We start from the raw sequence: 18,161 nt of genomic DNA on the forward strand, positions 1-18,161 counted from the left end.
TTCATACATATCGTCTCTTTCTTTAAGAGAATATAAATTCTTGGGGATGCGACCAGTTTCATTTTTGTCTTTGTAATCTCAGTACTTGGCACAGTGCTTGGCTTGTAGTGACAGCTTAACAAATGATTTAGGTTGATATAATTACCCTAAGTTGCAATGAGGAAAAGGAGGAGAAATTTCATAAATAGTTTAATATATATGTTTAGCTTGTTAGGATATTAAAATGCTTCAGACCTCTGGGATATCTAATCTTAATCTCACATTGACATGAAAGAATAATATCTAAGGTATTGAGGGCAGGGGATTTCTCTTCTCTTTTTTTTTCCTTTTCCTGGTTTTTACTTTGTATCCTTAGTGTCTTACATAGTATTCTGTACATAGTAGATGCTTGATCATGATTGTAGAGTTGAATAGAGAACACTTTAGGTGATATCTACATATGGAAACCAGTTTAACCCATAAGGAATTGACAGGGCAAAGGGGAGAAGAAAGAATGGTTAAATTCAGTGAAAATACTAGAGAATTTTGGCACAAAGTATTAGAAAAATGACTGGTTAAAAATACTTTTCACCTGGTAGTTCTGATACTTTGTTGATGTGGCAGGAAAACTGACTTAGGGGAATGTATTTCTTTTTCTTTTTTTTTTTTTAACCTACAGCTTTTTGGATCGCTATGCAGAGAAGGTCCTGATGATATTTTTTAATGTTCTGATTCATTAGGAGACAGCTTGATTTACAGAATTCCATGTGTTTGCCTAAGCGAGTTTAGAAAGGTTAGCTTTAAGAACTGACAAATGTTCTGCTTGTTGAGTCTGGATTGTGTTCCCGGAATAATGTTCCCACTATGCTGCACATGGGTTGAATATATGCATTGGCAGGTGGTGGAGGAATGGAGAGGTTCACCTTGAAAGATTAGCCAAGCTTAACTTTCCATATAACTCGGCATGGGATCTGGAAAAACCCATAAATATGGGGTTCTTCTAACCTTGACTAATTCCTGTGGCATTAGCTAATGGGAACGAGCTCAAAAGAAGCTATAGTATTAGAGCTACTGGGAAGTCAGTCCTAGGCCAGGCCTGCCATTTTGGAAGCAAAGTGGCTGCTGTTCCGGAGCATGCTTCCATGTTTAACAGAGCACCACTGTGCAAGTAGGAAAGGTGGGATAGAGATCACAAATCATGAACCTGGCTCTGCCACTATCAGCTATTCCACTTGGGCCAAGCCTCTAAGCCTCATTTATCTCATTTGAAAAATGAGAGAGTTCAACTAGGTAACCTCTAAATACATCTATTATTCAAGAAACATATCAGCTATTATCGTTTCCATTTTTGGAGTTATTTCAAATTATTCTCCTTCATGTATCCTCCTTTCTAGCCAAAATGGACTGCTGGTTTTTCCCTATTAGGATTTTACATGTTTATTTATTATTTAAATTTTTACTAAATCACATACTCATATTTTCTTTTGCATTTTTAAGAGAATTCTAACTTTCAGATAAGAGCCAATGTATAGGCAAATCTCACCAATTCAGGATATTCAATCAGAATATTCAACATCTAATTTACAGACTATGTTTAAAGAAATGAATCACAAAAATTAAATAAACGCAGTTTGCTTGCTTTTGATAATGATACATATTGAACAAACGTATAAAATAGTATTCCATATTCATGTAGAACTTTACTAGCAAAGTGTTTTACATATATTACCTCATTCGAGCCTCACAGTCACCCTATATGTAGGTGCTATCATTAACCCTGTTTTACAGATGAGGCTCAGAGGAATTAAATGACTTGCCCAGGATCTCACAGTCAATACATTTTTGAGACAGGAACTAAACCCACTCATTCCTGATTCCAAGACTCATACTCTGTCTACTATGCCACAATGGATAAAATAAGTTAATGAAATAAAAATATTTTAAATTTTGACTTCTCTATATTACATAGTAAGATCATAATCATAAAAGTATTTATCATGGAAAAACTGACTGATACATCCAGAATTCAAAGTCATATTCAAACCTTTGATTTTTTTTTCATAATTTAAACTTAATCACTCCTTTCTGTTAAGACCCTAAACATTTTTTGTTAGAAATAAATAACTGCAGAAGTCAGTTTGGTGAGAACAGTGGATAGAGTGCTGGGCCTGGAGTCAGGAAGACCTGAATTCAAATCCAGACTCAAATACTTACTAGTCCTATGACCTTGGGCAAGTCACTGAACCTCAGTTTGCCTTAGTTTCCTCAACCGTAAAATGGGGATGATAGTCATACTAACCTCCCAGGGTTGTTGTGAGGATCAAATAGTTGGACAATGCCTGGCACATAGTAGGTGCTATATAAATGCTAGCTTTTATTATAATTCATTTTCTTTTTTTTATTTACTCAATGAGGAATCTTTTCTACATTATTACCAATTCTAAATCAATGGTGTGTAACTTAATGTGTTTTTCCCCCTCTGTGAACACATTTGAAGACTGTTGACAATCAATATTTTTAACTATATTACAGAGAAGATATGAAACGTGTGTGGACTTTTGTATGTTAAAGATGGGTTTGCAGTCTGACTGGGAGAACAGGGACAGTGGGGGCTGAGTAGGGGCAACTAAAGCGTACCTTGAGCTGAAAGTAAATGAGGGTGAAATGAATGTGAATTCATAAATTACGAGAAATTGTCAACAGAAGTATAGGAGGAGCTATGGAACACAGCCCAAAATGCATGATGTTGCTTCTTCCTATTCAGCACCCACCGAGTACCACTAATATCTCCACACTTTAGCAGTGGTATTTCCAAGCATCATCCCTGCTTGGTTTAAAAACGTGTTACTACATAAAAGGTCCTGAAGGAAGACAGGCTCACTGGCTATTTAAATCCTCAAGTATTCTGGCAGAATCCAGCCATTGTCAATGAAAAAGAGAACCTTTTGTTCAGTGAAAAATGTTTCTGTACACTGGCTGGGTTTTTATGAAGTTTCAGATGTGTAATTTCTACCTTTCTTCTTTCCTGAATTGCTAAAATGACATTTTAAAGTCTCTGTACATTTTTGATACATTTATGCTGGAACTAATATCTCTGAGGAATGGCATACTGTGTCCAACCGCATTTAATAGCTACTGAGAAACCATTATTTCCCTTTCCTGAAATGTAAAAAGGTATGAAGTTATAATTTTGTGTACTTTAGTGGAACAAAAAGCAGCTATTGTTCTAGATATTAACATACAATTGTAATATTTACTGGTGTTGCAATTGTAACAGAATCGAATTATTTGCATTCAAGAGACATGTATCATATCTATTTTCTTCCTTCCACCAAAAAGTACAACTGTCAGAAACACTGTATGGCACTGAAAAAAAGACATGGCCTGCATTTAGTACTCATTTAATGCCAAGAAACCAAGAGAAACCTCTTTAGCATGTTAAGTGAACCCCTATGGAAGATTAAACAGAGGACATGACTAGGAATCATGCAGATTAAGAAGTCATGAGTGGGTTGCAATCTGTACTGTTGGAAAACCCATGTCAATAATATCATAAATCTCATCTCTTTCAATACTGGAGTACTAAAATAAATAACGGTTGTTCTATCTGTCCTGCCTGCATACCTACCTCACTGAAGAGTTATGATAACAAACCCCCATTTTAGAATAAGTCAATAAATACCAAAGTACTTGAAATGCTTAAGCATACAAGACATTCTCAGGACTCCACTGTTATTTCTGTACTCTTAAACCAGTCACACAGCGACCCTGGGATCTCTAGAGGGCTTTAAAGGTCTCCGACTTCCAAAGCACAAATAACCCGGTACATCATAAAGTTGAGTTAAGAATTAAACTTTCTTTGAGATTTTCCTTTGCCCATGCTTGAAAATAACTAAGTAAACCCAATCTAGTCAAGCAGCAGGTAATGAAGTGGGACCCTTGGTTGACATTGCAGTGACATGACCTCAAGGCCTCCCATAACATAGTCACCAGGCTCTCCTTTCTATCAGTTCCTTACCTTTTGCTTCTTCCTACTTTTCCAAAACTGGCTTCCAAGATGATGAGCCTCATTCCCCATTGCCCATGTCATGTTTTCCTGAAATCCCTTCTCTGACATCAACATCAAAAGACTCCTACAGAAGTTTCTCTTTGCCTCTCTTTCTTTGGACACATTTGCTAATCTTGAGAGCACATCCCATTTTTTTTTTTACCAAATTTTCTTGTTTAAGGGGTCAACCCTTCCATCTCCCATTTTCCCTGACATGTTAGATTTTTTTTAATGAAAGAATTACAAAGATTAAAATCAGACAAAGAAAAAGCTATTCCTCTTCTTGCTTAGAATAACTACTTATGCCAAGTCAATAGAAAAGCATTTCAGTATTGGTCCTTTAACAGAAAGGTCACAGATTCTGCATGTGGTTTAGTACAATTTCATGCTGATTATCAAAGATAATAGATTGGACATCATGATCTCTAGGGCCCACTCACCTCTAAACACCATGATCCTATCACTTGATAGCAGCTCATGCCACCCAAAGTCAGGTCCATGGGTGCTGAACTCCAACTTTTTTTTTAGATGGCAGACCCTGATAATTCACTACAGGCATAGAAACTTTGACAGTACTTCATATTTGAGCTATCAATTCAAGCAAAACATTTCTTCAGCTACGATTGAAAGCCAGATGAGTTGGTTAAAGATATTTCCTGGAATCATAGATACTCCAAGCCAATACTACATTCCTCATATTACCCTTTCCCAAAGCTATAACAAGTTTCTTACTGCAGAATTGCACAGTTCCCAAATGACTAATGATTTTTGGACTCTAATCTTCATATCAACACTACAAGAAAAGTAATGAGTATTTATATTTAAAAAAGGCTTTTCATTCTGCCTTTATGCAAGTAACTGTTTTATGTAAATAGATATTTATAAATTAGAGATAAAATGAATGGATGCCTTTTCAAGTAATGGGCAATATTTAATTATTCTTTGACTACAGGTTCAAAATATACATCTAAATGATTAAAAACACATGCATGAAAACTGAACAGTTAGAACCAGCTGGATATTTTGACTAGACTGTGGCACATGAATGTGCCTTAGTACTTTGATGGCATAAATATCAACGGCCCAGATCTCACAAAAAAACAAAGCTACTCTCGGTGTGTGGGGGGGTGTTCAAAATTACATTAACCCTTCCAGTTCATTTAGGTTATTCTTAACATGAGGCTAAAATGTCTTTAACAAGTGAATTATTCATTAACTGAACAAGGTTCGGCCAAGTACTTTGAGGCAGCATGGGGTAGTGGATAGAGCACTGGCCTTGAAGTCAAGAAGACTTGGGTTTAAAGCCTACCTTAAGCACTTAGTAGCTGTGTGACACTTGGCATGTCACTTAATCTCTCTGTGCCTTAGTTTCTTCATGTGCAAGATGAGGTAACTGGGCTTGACCTCTAAGGTCCCTTTTTTTAGCTCTAAATCTATGAATCTATGATAAGAACGGAATGAAAGAACTATAGACCTAGAAAAGAGACCACCAAGTCCAAACTCCTTTTTTTTTTTTTTTACAAAGGGAGTAACAGAGACCAGAGAGGAGAAAAGACATGTCTTAGTCAATGCAGCTAGTTAGTGACAGAATCTAGAACCAAAAAAAATCTGCTTTCCTGTTTTCTAGTTCAGTGAGTAGATAAGTTAAGCATCAGATTCATTGTCTCTCAGTGATTCACTTTTGCAACTATATTTTCATTGCAGATGCAGATTCAGACTATAAGGATACCAATGAAAGCCCTAAGATAGCATTTAATGAGTAGTTCTTTTATAGTTTCCACAAATCAATGTACCTCCATAGCGAGAGCACATATTACCTTTCCAATAGGACAACAGAAAAACTATCTGAATAATAAAATCTTACATTGTAAGGAATTCATTTTGTGCTCCCAATTCTACCAGCTGCCTATATATATATATATATATATATATATATGTGTGTGTGTGTATAGATATAGATATATATACAGAAATTCATGACCCAATAGTTGTGGAAAGATGAAATAGCACAACCTATGAAACCTATAGGATGAGTTGACGTCCAAAGTAATATACCTTCAGGAAAAGGAAAGACTATAACCAGGCTATTTAATTTTAAATCTTCCTTCCTGAAATGGGAAATAGGGACTTAATGATAGGGGAAATTTGCATAAGAGGCAAAATCTAGAAGATCTTAAATGGTAAAGTTGGTACAAGTTTATTTTTGTATTGTCCTTGGTTCTTTCATTATGTGCTTGTCTATTAATAAATAGGCAGACACTTTGATAGACACACTAAATCTTTTAAGTCATGGAATCACATTAAAATTTATCCTTAAGATTCTAAAATCTATTTGTAAAGTCACCTATGTTATTATTAAGGAGTCACTTGGGTACTGAGAAGATTGTTGTTTTGGAGACGTGTTAATACTGCTTGGTGCTAAATAGGCATGAAATTATTAAACCAGTAGGCTATTTAGTATGAATTGAAAAGAAAGAGCCTGAAGAAGATATTAAGGGAAGAAGTTACATTGTAAAAAGGTTATAATTTGTTACGTGTGCATGTTCAAGACCTTGTTTATGCTGCTCAGCATTTAAACATGATTTCTGAATGTTACAAAATATAATTGCTATCATTTGGAAACTCAGTAAAAGTCATCTACTTTCTCTCGAGCTGAGAAATGGTGGCCAAGGTCTAAGCAGGGACAAACCCAGACAATGGTATGGTTTCGAAAGGCAGGGACATCAGAGGTCATAGTCATTGGCAGGTCTCCGGTTTTGGAAATAGCTGATACAGGCAGGAGTTGTCTATTTACCCATTCTTTTTGACATAAAATTCTCAGCTTGCGCTGCCAAAAGACAGGAATTTGAAGGGCATTGTTAAGTGATGCAAAGCTGAGAGCCACAGTCAGAAGTCAGAACCACGGACAGCTCCAAAGGAAGCTTGCAACTCTGCACTAAACTAATGGAAATGAACTTCTGAGTATGTGCCTGCCCCCCCTCCCCCCCCCCCCGCCCCGTTGTGTTTATTCTAATGACATTTGGTTCTACATAGCAGAGCTTGCTTCCACAAAGCTGGAAATTTTGTCATCAATGCCTGTGGTTTTGGTTGCTATTATCATTGTTATTTTGGTTGTTATTGTTGTCACTTACTGTTGTTATCATTGTTGTTATTATTATTATTATTATTATATTTGTATAGTGCTTTAGGGTATATAAAGGACTTTGTATACATTATCTAATGCGATCATCATTTTCCCAGGAGTTGTGAGTGTGCTTTGGTGGAGGGAAAAGGAGAGTTACCTTCCTTGGGGATTTTTATCAGCATTGATCTATCATGGAGACTTATAACTCCATAAAGGGCTCATGGTCCTGAGAGCAGTGCTCCTGGCACAGGTTTTGAGGCCCACCATTTACCACTTTAATAATGTATTTAATTTGTTCAATTTCTCCATTGTAGAAAGTGGACAAGAGGATAACAAATCTATCACCCAAAAGAGACACTTCACCTCAGACAGGCAACTACAATGGCGGCCATTCACTTGATATATCCTCATCTATAAGTCCCTGCAAGATCAGATGAATAATCAGGGAAGTTTCTGCTACTTCCTTTCCTAACGTGGGTTCTGTTAGCAACATTCTATTCATCTTACATTTCAGTGTTTCCACTTTGCTCCTCTGACAGACTAGTATAAATGTGAAAACAAAATTTCAAAGCTAAACTAACTCATTCTTAAAAGAAAAGGAGAAAAACATATTCCATTAAAATTTGTTGAAGGTCACAGTGATTGCTCTTTTGTGCAATCCAGGTCACTTGCTCTAATCAGGAAACTGCTGCTTTTACTTAGAATAAGATACAATAACATTGCTGATGATGTTTACAAGTTGGGCCTATTAGTTGCTGATTTTCCTCTCTGGCTACAGACTTATGTCTTATGTTTCATTGAAAACCTATTTAAAAAGTTCCTCAATAAACAGTGAGGCAGCATTTGCAAGTTTATGCTTATTAGAGAAGGTGTCAACCTTATTTTCTACATGAATATAATATCTGAGATCAAGGAGGTGAGGGAAGCAAAAACACCATGAAAACTACCATTTGTGACTGAAAGGTGGGTACTTCTGCAAAGAGAAATGCAGGTGCAGATTCTAAATGACAGGAAATTAAATGTTTTCATGTTCATACTAATGAGAGTCGCTGACTTAATAATGAATAGAATAATCAGTGTACAGCCACTGGTGACAGTTTCCTGTTGTCATTCAGCAAATTAATCACCTCTTACCTTGTCAGATAGGAATTTCTTTAAAAAGAAACATCACAGGAAATTCTGTCTGGTCAGAAAGATGCTCTGGTGGTTAAATACATCTTCCTCTTACACAATCTGCTTCTCAGCATGTGTGCTATTCAAATTACTGAGGTGCTAAATCTGGGGGAGAGGTTATTTTCTGAATCTTGAAAAATATAGCCCAATGTACTGAATTCTTGAAATGTTATAATATTAACAACTACAACCTATGAGTTTCAAAGGAACAGCCATTAGAACGTTTTCTGAAATAAGATTATCATTAGATACATCAAATGACTTACAGTGAATATATTTTCATAGAGAGAGATGTTTATGCAAAAATCACACTATTGGATATAGTCTGAGCTCATAATTTTATGAGGATAAAATTGTATTTTTAAAATCTGCATACACGTACCTTTAACAATAATGTTTAATTATCATATGGATGCCACAGTGTTTCTATATGGCTATAAGTCATGGAATACCATGGTCTCTAAAGAGTTAAAAAAGAGTCTCAGAGGACAAGGAAGCACATAGAATGAACATATATTGAGAATAAAGAAGGACTACAACGTGTTGCAAATAAGGAACTTCAAAGTGGAGGAAATCATGTCATTAAAGAAAAATATGATTGAAGAAGAAAATATAGTCACATATAAAAGTGAAAAGTAACTGATTGACAGTCCATGTGATCTGCTGGCAGGAAGGTCCCCAGCATGTTAGATGGACCTCCTGTAAATGAGTTTATTGGAGGACATGGACAAGAGTCACACAGGATGAGCAAGGATGGATTATGGATCAGCTGTAATCTACACCACTGGTGGGAACAATTTATACTGATGAGATAATAGATCCATTTGAATACTGAATTTGAGATATAACTCAACTCACTAGACTGCAGTGGCAAGCCAGTCTAACCCATTTCTGATAAAGAATCTCTTCTATGAGATTCTCCTGTGGTATTCAACCTTTAATTGAAGATCTTCAGTGACAGGAACCTATTACCTCTTCAGGTAGCCTATTATACCTTTGGATGACTAAGGGTTAGAAAATCTTTTCTTACATCAAGGCAAAATCTACTACTTTGCAATTTCTACCCATTGTTATTAATTCTGCCCTCTGAAGACAGGCAGAACAAATCTAATCTCTCTCCCTTTTTTAATTTTATCTTTCCCCCCTCATTACAACCATTGAAATATTTGAAAATAGCTTTCAATGCCCCCCAACTTCTCTTCTCTACATCCAACACTTCCATTCCCTTCAACTTATCCTGACATGCCATGAACTATAGGCGGCTAACCATTCTTTTTATCTTCCTCTGAATATACTCCAGTTTACCAACATCTTTCCCAAAATGTGACATTTACAACTGAACACCATATACTTGATGTTGTCTGATCAGGACAGAATATAACATAATTATCACTTCTTCAGATGATAAAGGCATAATAGGTATTATGTCTCTCATAATGCTGTCTAAGATTACACTAGTCTTCTTGGCTGTCATACCACACTTACGGTGCACTTGCAGCCTATTCAACATTCCAAATATTTTATCAGACACATCAATATTTCCTCCTGCCTCCCCATCTTGCAATTTTAAGTTGATTTTCGAATCTAAGGGTGTGACTTGACATTTATTCCTTATTAGATTATTAGCTTATTAGATTAGCCCAATGTCCTAGCCTATCAAGAACTTCTAAAATTTAGTCTTACGGTGTTGCCTATCTGTCTTAGCTCTTATTAAAGATAAAAGTGCCATCTATGTTTTTATCCACATCACTGACAAAAATGTTAAAGAGCTTAGGGTCAAGCAGGTGTCCCTGGGACATTCCAATAAAGCCCTCCAATAAACATTTCCCCAAAATTCATAGTTTTTCTTCTTATTCTAACTATATCATTTTTATTCATGCCCTGAAACACTGATGATAATAAAATGCACATTAAAACAATAATGATATTTCAATTTGGACCCATCAAATCTATAAAATGGTCAAAGATGCAATGGGGAAGGGGCTGTGAGAAGCCAGGAACACTAATATACTGTTAGGAAAGCTGGAAATTGTTCTAACCCTTCTGAAGAAAGACAATTTGGAATTATGTAAGAAAAATTTCTTAATTCTTCATACTCTTTAATCCAATGAACCTAGTATTATACCTATACCACAAGGTGATGAAAAACAGAAACAAAGGTCTCAGATAAGCCAAAATATTCATAGCAATACTTTTGGTATTAGCAAAAAGCTGGGAAAAGTATATGCTTGTTAATTGAGGAATACCTGAACAAATTGTAAATTATTACCATTCAATCCACATGAGCAGAGTCTAATCTTTTCTTTGATTTCCCTCTTTCTTCCCCAAAATAGATGACTATTTTGGGAAGCAAAAATATAGCGATGAATAGGCAAGGAGAAATGTTTAAAGCTCACTTTATGCTTAAGTATTTGTTTATCAAATATTGTATTGCTAAAAAGTTGGAGGTGACTCTATACTCACAAATCCTAACAATGGATATGGAGGGAGAAACAGGGGGAAGGGAAGAGATTATGTACTTATATAGCACCTAATACATGTTAGGCACTGTGCTAAGTATTTTTGGCTAATTTTATCTCATTTGACTCTCACAACGACTTGGTGAGGTAAATGCTATTATTATCCACATTTTATAGTTGGAAAAAAAAAAACCAAGGTAAACAGAGATTAAGTGACTTGCCCAGAGTCATACAGTTAGTAAATGTCTGAGGTGGAATTTCAATTCAAGTCTTTCTAACTCCAGGCTCAGCATTGTACCATCAGTTGCTTTTAAGGCACGTAGTTGCTGACCACTGCTGAAATTCAACTCAGGATACAGTGGAAATGATACTGTTGTCAATTTGCACTGCCTCTTCTTCCCCCTTTTTTTGGGCCATACAACTAAGTACAGAGTCTATGTTGCTAATTACTACTTGCAAAATTCTTTTAGGAATTTCATGAAAGTTATTTCTTGCTATGATCGATGAATTTCTAATAGGCAGTGTGAGGGATGCCCAAGTACACACTGTGATTTTTTATTAGCTGAAAAACATTCCTCAAGCATTTAAATATAACATAGATACATTAACAAAGCAATTTCAGAGCACATTGCTCCTCAAGAGCTGATCATGGGTAGGTTTTAAATTGCTTTAAAATCAATAATATCTATCACTGGTCATAATTACAGAACATCAAAAGAGATGTACAGTTGTTGCTGATATATTGTTTTTAATTTTTATAATTATGGTGCTGTCATGACACTTTCAAACAAGGCTGATGGCCCCCTCTCCCCTTGTTTTGCATCTGCATTGTGGAATTCTAAATACATGGGATATCACACGTATACTAGATCAAATCCCCAAGAGAGGGGAAAATCAAAAGCCACTTTTAAAAGTAAATAAATGTCCTTGACAAAAGATAACTTCCCATAGGGAACATTAAGGATTATTGTAGAGGCTGCATGACTGAGAACTCTATGTTCCATTATCAGGAACATCAAAAGGAAAAATCAGAGCAGTGGGCTTGATGGAGCTTTAGATTTCAAACCCAATTGCCTTATTGATTCTTCTTCTTCATCATGTACCAAAGCTTGCATTAGCATGACATCATGTCATTATAAAGTACGTAATAGAACTTATTTCATTTGATCTGTAGAATAGCCGTGTTGGATAGACAGAAAGAGAAGTCTTTTGGACTGGCAGTATGGAGCTAGGAGGTCATAACCTCTATGATAAATATCAATGACATCCATTTTGATTACTGCTGTTCTTGTCATTGTAATCATTAGAGTATATGTTTAGTAGCTTAATCATTTTTATGTTTGTTATGAATCTAGTTCATAGACAATTAACCTGGGCTCCACAGACTTTACAAGGGATCCAGGAATAGATTTCAGATCTTTGTCAGTCAAACTTGTATTAAGAGCCCATTATGTGCCAAGCACTGTGCTGAGCACTAGAGGTACAAAGAAAGACTAAAGACGATCCATACCCTAAAGCAAATTTTCATGGAAAAAATTACATCTTTATTATTTTCACTAACTTCTAACTGAAATTTAGTATTTCCTTCAATAATTAAAAAAAAAAACATCATCTCCAGAAGTGGTCCATAGGCTTCACCAGATGGCCAAAGGCATCCATGACACAGAAAAGGTTAAGACCCTGACCGAGTGAATCCTCATGAAGCATCCAATAAAGACCCAGGCCCATATTTCCTGTTCCAAAGAATTAGAGGAGAGAAGCCACCGTTCCCTCCCATGGCTTATGAGTACTTTGTCATAAAGCTAGCTAGTTAAAACTTCTTTGGATTTTCCAAAATGAGTTTTCCATTTCTTTTGCACTTTCTCCCTCCACCCTCTCCCTCTATCACAGCCAGAACTGAAGTTGAAACTTTCGTTCTCAGATTCCTACAGTCTGTCATCATTATATTATTAGGAGCACAAATTTATAGGCAGCTAGGTGGTACAGTGGATACACTGCTGGGCTTGGAGTCAGGAAGAATTGAGATCAAATGTGACCTCAGATATTTACTACCTATGTTAGCTCGGGCAAGTCACTCAACATCTGTTTGCCTCAGTTTCCTCATCTATAAAATGGGGGATAATAAAACCTACCTCCCAGGGTTGTAGAGAGGAACAAATGAGAGAATAGTTGTAAAGCACTTAGCACAATATCTAGCACATAGTAGGCACTATATAAATGTTAGGTATTATAATTATTATTTTCTCATTTCAATTCCTCATCAAAGAGGAATTTATAGGGGTTGGGGGGTCAGTAACCTCTTAAGAAGGTAGTATGCCACTGCTACCCCTCTCCTGAAGATTTTACTACTCAGAATTATCTGTTTATGTAGGATCTATTAACAATGGATTCTGTATTTTTGTTATTCAAAAGTTTACCTTAAATAAAAACTCCAGTATTTCTCCTGAATGAACCACAAAAGAAAAGCCTGAATTCTGTTGAAAATATAGAATGGAACAAAACCTATTTGGAAAAGCATGGTCAAAACACCCCAAAACTTGGTGGTTAGGAGAAAGAAGACACAATCAGGAGGAATTTAGAAGAGCTGTGCTCACAAATTCTGAGTGTCGTTATTTTACAGACAGGGAAACTGATGTTTTGAGGGCTTTAGAGACTTTTCTGAGGAATGAGCTGCTTAGTATGCTAAGAAGCATCTCCAACAACAACAAAGAACCAAAAGTACTTATTAAAGTCAAAGAGTTCATAAGAAGCAAAAAAGGAATGGCAAAAAAGGCAAGTAGAGTCTAGGGTTCAAGCACATAAAACCCTATTCACCACCCTTTAGATAAAAGATTAGAATGCATTCTTAATCATGAAATTCAAACTAATTAGAGAAATACATTTGGAATAATTGTTTTGAATGATGTCTTTTGATTGTGGTTGTGATTCTCCCTCCTCCCTGCCCCCATCCCTGGGCTAAATGGAAGGCCCTCCACACATGTGGACCGGCAACTCAATCAAAGTTTATAGTCTTAAAAGCTTGCCTTTGAGCACTGAGAGATTGGCAGCTAGGTGGCTAAATGGATAGTGCCAGTGGAGTCAGGAAGACTCATGTTCATCAATTCCAATTTGGCCTCAAACACTGACTAGCTGCGAGATCCTGGACAACTCACTTAATCCTGTTGGCCTCAGTTTCCTAATCTATAAAAAACGAACTAGAGAAGGAAAGGGCAAGCCACTCCAGTTTTGCCAAGAAAACCCCAAACGGGGTTACAAAGAGCTGGACACGACTGAAAAATGACTGAACAACAACAGCTGAACTGAGGGATGAACTCATTTGCCCTCGATTACACAGCTAGTATGCATCAGAGGCAGAGATTGAAGCCAGGTCTTCCAGATTCCAAGGTCAGTCTTCTGTTGATCATGCCACACTATTTCAGTCACAGTTGTGTTTTACGTGCATCTTTAACATTTCTTAACTTGGGTTTAGGTGAATCGAATGTCAACACACACATACATATTCTGAAAAGATCTCTTTTCCAAATAATAAGCAAAAGTAATTAAGCACCTTTATCAGTATCCCACAAAAATCTCCATCAAGTCAGATGGAAAAACTCCACACATCGAAAAGAAATGGATGATAATGAAAAGTCAGGATGAAAATGAAGCAGATTTGTGACCAACATGATTAAACTACTGAATAGATGGTGATTATGATCAAGAAAGTCAATAAGCTGACTAGTTGATAGCTCATCAGCAATTATTCTTTTGAACATTAATAAACAATTTCTCATCAGAAATAGAAATGTTGAGGAGGGAAATACTTCATTTTTACATTTAAAAATCCTATTATAATGGTCTCTGGAACAATTAGACATGTGAATTTAAAAAAAAAGTGAGACAATGCTTTTTATACACAAGACACGTTTTAAAGCAGTGATAAATCAACTCACTAAAGCCCCTCTCTTACTTAAATCAAAGTATATTGAAATCTTTCTCACAGATATTATTTTAAAATTACTCCAAGGAGAGTTTAGATCTAAGTACCACTGCTGTTTTCTTGTCTTCTTATGCAATAAAGTAGGACCTTCATTGGGCAGCTAGGTGGTGCTGCAGTGAATAGAGTGCTGGACCTGGAACTAAATTATGAAGGATTTCAAATTTCAGAGGAATTTATATTTGTTCCTAGAGGTCAAGGAGACCCAGCAGAACTCCTTGAGCAGGGGAGTAAAATTGTTCAACCTGTGCTTTAGGAATATCACTTTGGAAGCTATGTGGAGCATAGGATGGAGAGGGGAAGAGACTGGAAACGGGGGACAATTGGGAAATTATTGCAATCGGTCAGATGAGATATGATGAGGGCCTGAAGGACTCATGTGAGTGAAGAGAGGGTGACAGATGTGAGAGCTATGGAAGTAACATCAACAAGACTTAACAACTAATTGGATAGTGTGGGGGGGGTTGAGTGAGGAGTGGGAAGAATTCAAGATGACTCAAGGATGTAAATCTGGGTTAGTGGAGGATGAGAGTAATAGGGAAGTGAGGAAGAGGGATGGGTTTGGGGAGAAATACGTGATGAATTTTCTTTTGGTTATGTTGAGATTTAGGTGCCTATGGGACATTGTGAGCAAAAATGACCACGTGGCAGTCCTCTTGCCTCCCTAAAGCAAGGAATCTCTCAAAGAATATGCTGTGTTGCACCAACAAGAAACAAATCAGACTTCAATATGACTATATTTCATTGCCAACCTGCTTCTGCCCTTCTCACTTGTAATTCCCAGACACCACTCTGCAATGCCTGGGCCAGCCAAGACCTCTGACATTTGCCCACTGCCTTTGTTTCTGGGTGGGCTGGCAAGTGGTAGCAGCATTTGTTCCTAACGTGTACCAACGAGAAGTCCGGTTCTATCTGATTACAGAGAAGTAGATAAAACAGGACAGTCATAGCCCCTCCTGAAGTATTCTTGAATCTCGGTCTATTTTAATACTGCAATACAATAGACCTGATCAATCTGTTTTGCTTGATAAGTGAAACATGGGTAGAACTGTGGTCAACTTGTCTACCTGCCAATGAATAATCACACATAGATCTATGGCTAAAAACATTAGGCCAGTCAGATGACCGGTCATCTAAGTTAAACTAACAGTGGGTAATTCAAAGAGGTACTGGTTGTATGGCAAAACTGGACTACTAGCAGATTAAGTGAATTGACCTTGCCTATGGCAATATAACAAGTGTTTGCCAGAGACAGGACTTGAACTCAGATCTTCCTGATTCCAAGACTGGTCTTTTATCTAACATGTCTTTTGATTCACTTTATTCAACTCAGTTTGCTCTTGTGCAGTGCTTGTGGGCAGCTCCCTCCACACTCCAACTGCTGATTCTGTTTTCATGCTCCTGTTACTGTTATTTTTTTTCCCTTTCTCATTATTCAATTTGCCATAAAGAACTAATGTCAATTTCCAATAAAATTGATTTGCAGAAAAGCACACTAAAGTCTTTCCATTACACATGCAGTTCATCCAAAAGGAGTCAAACCTCCAAGTATAGGTGCTCAGTGGTGTGTACTGAGCTGATTTAAAGTAGAGAATTCTCACATTCTCTCAGCCCTCCCTCTGTCTTTCCCAGGCGGCCCTGAATGGGGTTAATACTTTGAACAACGAGACGGATACAGTGTCTAGAAAATACATAAATATTCAGACAATCTGAAAGATGCCATCATTATCTAGGATGAATTATCACCCCCAAGAGATGCATCTGTGATTTCAGCGCCCATCCATTTTTACTTAAACCTGCCCTTTGCTAAATTATCTCCTTTGTCAGTTAAGCAAAAGAGAAAAAAAAGGAACCACAACAATGAATTATGGAGACAATACTTTGACAGGGTTCTAGCTATTCTTTCTGTACATACGTCACACAAGATGGCATCAAAGATGATAAGAATAGCATTTTATTCCAATCAGAATTATTTTATGACAAATTAAAATGAATTCTAATTCCATATCAAGGAGCTTCTGAGCTTTAACCTTCTATATATGAGATGTGAAGCCTTATGCTCCACCTATCTGAATAAGCCTTTAAGAAACAACTTGGACTACGAGTCAACAGTGAGAATACCTGAACATTTGAAAAAAACAATGATTTCCTCAGCATTTGAGATTCCAAGATTAAGAAATCCCTCTATCCACAGAAATCACAATCCAGTTTTAATTTGGTAGACATGTTGTAAAAACTGTGATAAGGCAGCCAAGAAAAGCAAATTAGATCCTAGGTTTCATTAAGAGAAGCAGAATGCTCAGATGAGGAAAGTCATTATCCTCCTATGGTCAGAGCACATCAGGAGCATTGTGTTCAGTCCTGGCATAGAAGATAGTGCCTGATTCCTTGAGAGTCCATGCCATATAAAGATCAGTTGAAAGAAAGAGGCATATTTGGTCTGGGAAAGACTATGGGGGATATGTTAATTATCTTCAAATATATGAAGAGCTCTCACCAGGAAGAGAGATTGGATATTCTGTTTATCCCCAGGGGGCAGAGCTGGGACAAATGGGTGGAAATAACAAAGAGGATAATTTAGGCTTTATATATATTTATATATATGGAAAGACTTTCTAACGATTAGTTATCCAAAAGGGCAGTGGGCTGCTTCAGAAGGTTTTCCCTCATCGAGGACTTTAAGAAAAGGCTGGGTGGACACTTATCAGATATGTTGTAGAGAGGTATTGGATATAACTCAGGTATAGGTTAGAATAGAAGACCTTTTAAGTCTCTGACAAACCCGATATTCTGTGATTTTTAGGGAGCACTTCAGACAAAAAAGAAAACCTTATTGAAACACATCAAGCCCAGCTTTAATTGGACCAATAAGCAACTGTACTATTGTATTCAGACTGATACATTCAATTTGGAAAACAATAAAGGATGGACTTCTAAAGTGACACATAAGATATCCAGGTGTAATTCTTAAGGGTATAGACACATATTCTACATAAATAAACATACACATACCTACACATACACACAAATACGTGTGTGTTTAAAGAATCAAATGAAAGGTATCATGGCACATTAGATAAAAGAAAGCCTTGGAATCAGGAAGATCTGAGTTCAAGTCCCGTCTCTGGCAAACACTTGTTATATTGACATAGGCAAGGTCAATTCACTTAATCTGCTAGTAGCCCAGGCATCTCTCTGAAGCTTTAAGTTGCAGATGTGTTGTTTATGATGTTTATCTGCATTGGTATAGGGCACGTCTACACCATGAATTCCTCACACTGGTGAAATCACAGGTCTGGACCCCCTCTCCTCTTCAAACGGCTATGCAAAAAGCATCTTAACGATGGCTTAAAGTCAGCTTTCAAAGAGGTAATTATTTTCATGGCTTTTCTTAAGTCGTTT

The 18,161-nt window shown here is 36.8% G+C and overlaps 1 protein-coding gene across 1 annotated transcript in view; it reads right to left on the reverse strand.

The window, feature by feature from the left end:
- Window positions 1–15,032: 15,032 nt before the first annotated feature.
- LOC114023975 (protocadherin-11 X-linked-like) overlaps window positions 15,033–18,161 on the reverse strand; it is a 169,976-nt gene continuing 166,847 nt past the window's right edge. Inside the window, exons 4-5 of the mRNA XM_027836762.1 lie at window positions 15,531–15,671; window positions 15,033–15,065 (exon numbers count right to left, since the gene is read on the reverse strand). Of these exons, the coding sequence (XP_027692563.1) occupies window positions 15,033–15,065; window positions 15,531–15,671 (174 nt within the window). The remainder of the gene's footprint in view (window positions 15,066–15,530; window positions 15,672–18,161) is intronic.

The sequence above is a fragment of the Vombatus ursinus genome, unplaced genomic scaffold, assembly GCF_900497805.2.
Source record: "Vombatus ursinus unplaced genomic scaffold, bare-nosed wombat genome assembly UNPS02004457.1, whole genome shotgun sequence".
Taxonomy (NCBI): Eukaryota; Metazoa; Chordata; class Mammalia; order Diprotodontia; family Vombatidae; genus Vombatus; species Vombatus ursinus.